The 5,801-nt window shown below is 39.9% G+C and overlaps 1 protein-coding gene across 1 annotated transcript in view; it reads right to left on the bottom strand.

Moving 5' to 3' along the window:
• ASB7 (ankyrin repeat and SOCS box containing 7) overlaps nt 1-5,598 on the bottom strand; it is a 20,532-nt gene extending 14,934 nt beyond the window's left edge. Inside the window, exon 1 of the mRNA XM_054388161.1 lies at nt 5,388-5,598. Within this exon, the coding sequence (XP_054244136.1) occupies nt 5,388-5,598 (211 nt within the window). The remainder of the gene's footprint in view (nt 1-5,387) is intronic.
• Between the last annotated feature and the right edge of the window lie 203 nt (nt 5,599-5,801).

The raw sequence follows: 5,801 nt of genomic DNA, 5'->3' as shown, positions 1-5,801 counted from the left end.
AGCAACAGGAACAAGCTCCCCGATCTGGACCTCCTGCGATCATATCCAGATAACACACAGAGACAGACATCATGCCAAAATAAAAGGACTGGCCAGAAAGAGCACAGAAAACAGCTGCAACTATAAGGGGTTTTTATAAAAGCGTAATGTGAAGACTCAGGGGTGGAAAACAAAACAAACACGCAAAAAATCCATCATAGAAACCAAAGCAGCCTGACTATACAGAGAAATAAACGTGAGGACTGCCTCCAGTGTACAGAATAGGAACCCAAAAAAGAACAAGAGAAAGATTAAGGAAAATTCAATGCCCTAGTAGTGAAAACCTTCCCACTCTTCTGTGAAAAGCAGGAGTCTCGGCACTCAGACAAGTTACACTAACCTGAGTTAAAGTAATTGATGGAGCATCCACAGGTTGGAGAGAAAATGGAGTCAGTGACTGAACAGGTGGTGCCTAACCTGCACTATGATGATGTCCAAAACACATCAAGGCATCAATACTGCCCACAAAGTGATTAAAGACAGAGATACTATTTCAGAGTCATGTCTGCTGCTTCCAGGGCTGCTTTCTTCAGACTGCTCAGGCTATTCTAGATGATCTCCTGACTGATGATAAATAAAGTGAGTAGCATAAGCATGCCAATTAAGATGCAGGATGATACATCCTGAGAGGCTGAATGATAGAAAAAGATGGTCATAATAGAAAGCAGACAGTAGCGGCTGGGCCATTTTCTTCAAAACAACTGGAAAAAACCCCAAAAGATAAAATATCCACGTGTGTTCTCTCTTCCACACAGCACAGAACATGCAAGTCAATGACTTCTACCTCTGAAGTGAGGTGGAGGATACTGCTGCTCACCTTTTTAGTCTGTGCTATTTCCAAATTCAATCAGCTATGCCCCAACTCTTGCATGTGCACATCAAAGCATTTTCGTACAAGGTGTTGTGATCCAAAACAAATAATTTATTTGCAACATAAGGGTATTCTTTCCCTACTGTTTTAAATACCATTCACTGCTTTTGACTACTCAAGTGGACCAAGAAAACACTAAGTCATGTAGGATAAGTGTCTCAACAAAAATCAAATCTCTGAGTTGGGCAAGTGAGCAACACAAACAACTAACCCTCCAAAAGTAAACCCAGTAGCAAAAACTTCATGAGAAAAATACTGCAATTAAGATTCTGGGCTTGTAGTGGGCTAAGAGCAGCAGTCTTCCTTCTGGTTTTACCAAGACCACGATGCCTGTTGCTATTCCATCAATGATTTGCTGCCATCTCCTGGAAAACCTCTGAACTTCACAGGGTCTTTGAGCAGAAGTTGGATTTAATGTTGCACCCAATTTCCATCCATTCGGTTCCTATGTTAGTAAAAACGCTCTAAAGCTGATGGTGCCTTAAAAACTTGGGCTGGGGGGGGGGTATTTGTTTGGGTTTTAAAAGGCTTTAGTACTAGCATCATGCTGTAAAGTAACTCTTCCCCTCTGGAACACAAGCAAGGTAGAAATTAATTTGAAATTATTCTCATCTCATCTTTGAATCTGCGGAGGGATAAAAAAGAACCTGGTACAAAAATATTTAACTAGGAAAGGATGAAGCCAGCACTTGCCAGCATTTATTTATCTTGCCTCCATTCTGATTACCAAACAATTACTTTTTAGGCGTTCCATTAATTTGGGGAGAGCAGAATCTAGAAACAAACAGCTGCATTTGGTCACTCCAAATATTCTTAAATATAAGGCATTACATAATGGCATCAACTTTGGACTGCTTATCAAGGGTACCAAATTATCACCATCAAGCTCACTTGAGACTAAAAATTTACCATACAATGATAAACAGATTATTTTAAAGTCAAGCACTTAAGACAGTCATTTGAACTCTGCTCTTAATGAAAGCCTTTTCCAATACTGTCATTTAGAGGATAGAAAGATTCTTAAACAAGAGTCTAATATTTTAGAGTTTCAATTTACAGATCAGTGGGGCAGTTCCCCTTCTTTTGTGACCCCTTCATTAGGTCACTCTATCAGAGTCTAGTCTGGGAAGCCAAGAAAGTAATGTTTGGGGCTTCATAAAGTACTTCTATTACCTCAAGCTTAATTCTCCCATCTGGAGCTTAATTTTGACTACAAGGTTTAGAGACATGACTACGTACAGCTTGTTTTGAATTTTCTAGGCCAGTATTGACACAGAAGTCCTCCAAGAAAGCATGAGTGTTCAAACATAGAAACACTTTATCAGCTGGGTTAGGGGACGAGCATTTGGCATTCTCCAGTTTTTCCCAGATTTCGTGTGACCATAACTAAAAATGAGGTACTCTTGCAGCCAAGACTAAAAAGAAATACATCTGTTTGACTCCTCCTTTCTGTTATTCTTCAATTTCTAGGAAGTTTATTGAATGATTTCTTCACTTTAAGAGTAATCAGAAACTGTCCTGCTCAATTAGTATTGAGAAGATATCACCAAGAGGCAACTAACAACTAACACACTTTCAAGACTTCAGCTTGTTGCAATGTTAACAGTGGGGGTTAATAAAACATAACTCTTGTCCACTCTTGGATTGTCTGTCTCACTGTATAATTTTGACAATAGTAATACACTAAAGGGGGAAAAAAGGCTAAAGGCAAAAATCCAAGATTACTGCAAAGTACACTCCCTATTTTTACATTGCTTTCTTGTTGAGTTTTGTGACTCTTGATTGTTTCTGTGGATGAAAGAGTTGAGTTCACAGAAACTTCACTTTATTAAAATGAGACAAATGCACTAAAAAAGTAAAATTTGCCGTTTTCCATGAAAATTAATGTTCTCCATGATTCTGATCAACTTAAAAGTATTTATTATCTGACCTATCACCTTGGTATTTCTGCTGGCTTCTTCCTTTAGTCTGGACTGGATTTTTATGCATTTTCCCCATCTATGTGTCTCTCCTTGCTCAACAGATAATAAAAAGCTTCCTGCTGTCCCACCACCTCCACTCAAATCAGACAATCTACATGCACAATGCAGTCCTCTGTCTCTTTGATGGTGAACAGTGACGGAAGGGAAGAAAAAAGGCAAAAGCAGGAGGCAGCCAGGTCATGACTCCCATAAGAAGCTTCCTTTTATTTCCAGGTCAGCGATCAGATTCCTTCTCAGCCTCTATTAGCCAAACTCCATTTCCATCCTGCCATCATGCAGGGCTATGTCAGTACTCTTCCAGTATCTCAGCTGCAAGACCACAGCAATCTACCCTCAGCAACAGCCCAGTGAGATTTTCTCATGCCTGTACTATGACAGTATTTCCAGTTGGGCTAACCTGTGGCTCCACATAGCCACAACTACCAGCCCCTACCAGCCCCTTCCTTCCCATTAGCTCCCTCTTTCCTCCAGGACCTAACCCACTCCCCACTCCCCTCTTTATTACTAGTATATATGATCAGTTCAGTACTCTGTTTTACCACAAGATTCACACCAGTATCATTTTGATCTACAAGGATTAAGCACCAACATCACAACAATCCACTTTTGAGAGGAAGAAAGGTGGAGACTGTGAAGAAAGGTAGACACAAACCTCTTGCTAATGAGGTAGGCAGGCAGGATTACGGTTGGTTTTCTAAAAGTAAGCTCATTCACCATTAACTAGCTCATTTGTTACATCATTATGTTTTAACTACTTATTGTCTTTTATGCCTCTGTTTTGAGGGAAAACAAGGCAAGGCACCAACAGTGCCAGTTTTCTGCAGCACAGCTCAGCTACAGGAAAGCTATTGTAGATGACTAATCCTCACACTATTTGTTACTCAACTTTTTAGTCCCAGTGATTCAATGCTATACTGCTCCCAGAGCTGGGGTGTTTCATTACACACAGTTTTCATAAGGCATCAGATTCAGCTGGCACTGAAACAGGAAAGAGGAACAACAAAAATACAATCAAAACTCTGCATTAGCAGATATTTGATATCAAAATCTAGACAATGAAAAAACATAGGAATACATAAAGCTGGGTGTGAGGGTTTTGGTTTTTTTTTTTTTGAGATCACCTTCAAATTTACAGACTTAAATCCAATTTATATCAAGACTTGTCACGTGAAAATTTTGAATTATCAACCTGAAGGCTTGAGATTGTCCACCTGTATTTCAATTTAAAAGTAGAATTTAAAAGTTCATTATTAGTGTAATTTAGTAGCTTTCCCCCCTCTCAATAAGGTCATGAGTGTGTGCCAATATGACATGGTTAGAATCTGTAGTAGGTACCTCAACAAGGTCCAGCTACTTGGGCTGTTTTTCACTACTGCTCTTAAGGAACATCATCACTGATGGTGCAAATACCACGGCCACTTAATACCATTCAATTTTAAGACTGATCCATACATCTGACAATACTGTGACACACAAAAGGGGTCCATATGGCCTCAAGATTCAAAAGGATAATTTCAGTTTCCTTGAGACTGAAAACATCTTAGTTCATAACTGATTTGAGAGGAACAGTGCTAAAACAGAGGATGCCGCTCTGAAGAGCACTAATCAGAGCATAGAGAACATCTACTCATTACTTTTTTGTATGTGATACTGGAGAGGAAATTAAGACCATCAATTTTGTAACTTTAGGTGGTCCTGAAAGAAGATACATATCAAAACTTTTTGCTGTATCGTTTGAGGAGTAATAATTATCACCCAAGTGAGTTTATCACTTGAAACCACCAAAACTCCATCAGTTCTTGAAATAAAGTTTCACTACAGATGGATGCCTGGAGGTGGAAACTCTAGCAGACTAGCTGACACTACTGAGGTCCTTGCACAAAAACTAGTTTGCATGAAGTTTAGCAGACCCTGTTAAAGCCTACATGGAAACTTAAGCTTTTAATGCAATTTGTTAACCTGCTTGAGAATTCTGAAACACTCTTCCCCAAGATTTCAATTCAAGAACCTGCCTTCCTCTAATAATACCACCTAACAGAGAAGAAAAGCCTTTAGTGAGTGCTGCGAGTGCATTTAATTTTATAACGAGCCTTTCTGCCCTATTTTTATAATGCTTATTCATCCTTTGAACAATTCCTAGGCAATTCTGAAAAAAAAAAAAAAAAAGACATGATAAAGATTCTGGTATGAAGATATGAAGCTAATCTATCACCTCGTTTGTAGATTAAGCAGAAGGAAACAGATGAAGCACCACTGCAGAGAAAGAAAAATAAAAAAGCAAACTAATAAATCAGAAGTAGCCTCATAAGTAACTAGTGCTAGCAAGCCCTACCATGGAGATCTGGCCCCTGGTACTTTTGTTACCAAGTTGTAGCTGCTCCTGCAGCTTGTTGACTGGAGGTGGCCCCTCCTGCCCTGGAATGAGGAGAAAGCTGGAGCAGTTTTCCAGCTGTGAGGTGACTATCAGGATTTCTTCCCTCTAGGCAACAACTCACCTCCATGTTCAAGAAAAACACGGACACATCTCTCTTTCCCTCTTGCTGCAGAGAAATGAAGCAAGGTCCAGCCATTGGCATCTCGACCGTTTGGAGAATATCCTTGCTCCAGCATCTTGCGCACGGTGTGAACATCGCCAGCAGCAACTGCAGCCTGGATCTGCAACTCTTCCTGTAGCTCAGGGTTCCTCCGGCAGTGGTGGTGTAACATCCTAGCTGAATCTGGCTTTTACAGAAGCGTCATGAGGTCACACTGATCACCTTGAATCAATAGGTAGCATGAATAAATTAAGACTGAGACCAGGAAAGAGATATTTTAAAACCTCCCAACACAGTACTAATAAAAAACAATGCTAAGTTTACTCTCTGTAGGGAGAGCAAAGTCATCCTATATAGAGAACAGAAATCAATCTC

This window comes from Indicator indicator, chromosome 16 (genome assembly GCF_027791375.1).
Source record: "Indicator indicator isolate 239-I01 chromosome 16, UM_Iind_1.1, whole genome shotgun sequence".
Classification (NCBI taxonomy): Eukaryota; Metazoa; Chordata; class Aves; order Piciformes; family Indicatoridae; genus Indicator; species Indicator indicator.
This window is presented reverse-complemented; position numbering and strand designations above follow the sequence as displayed.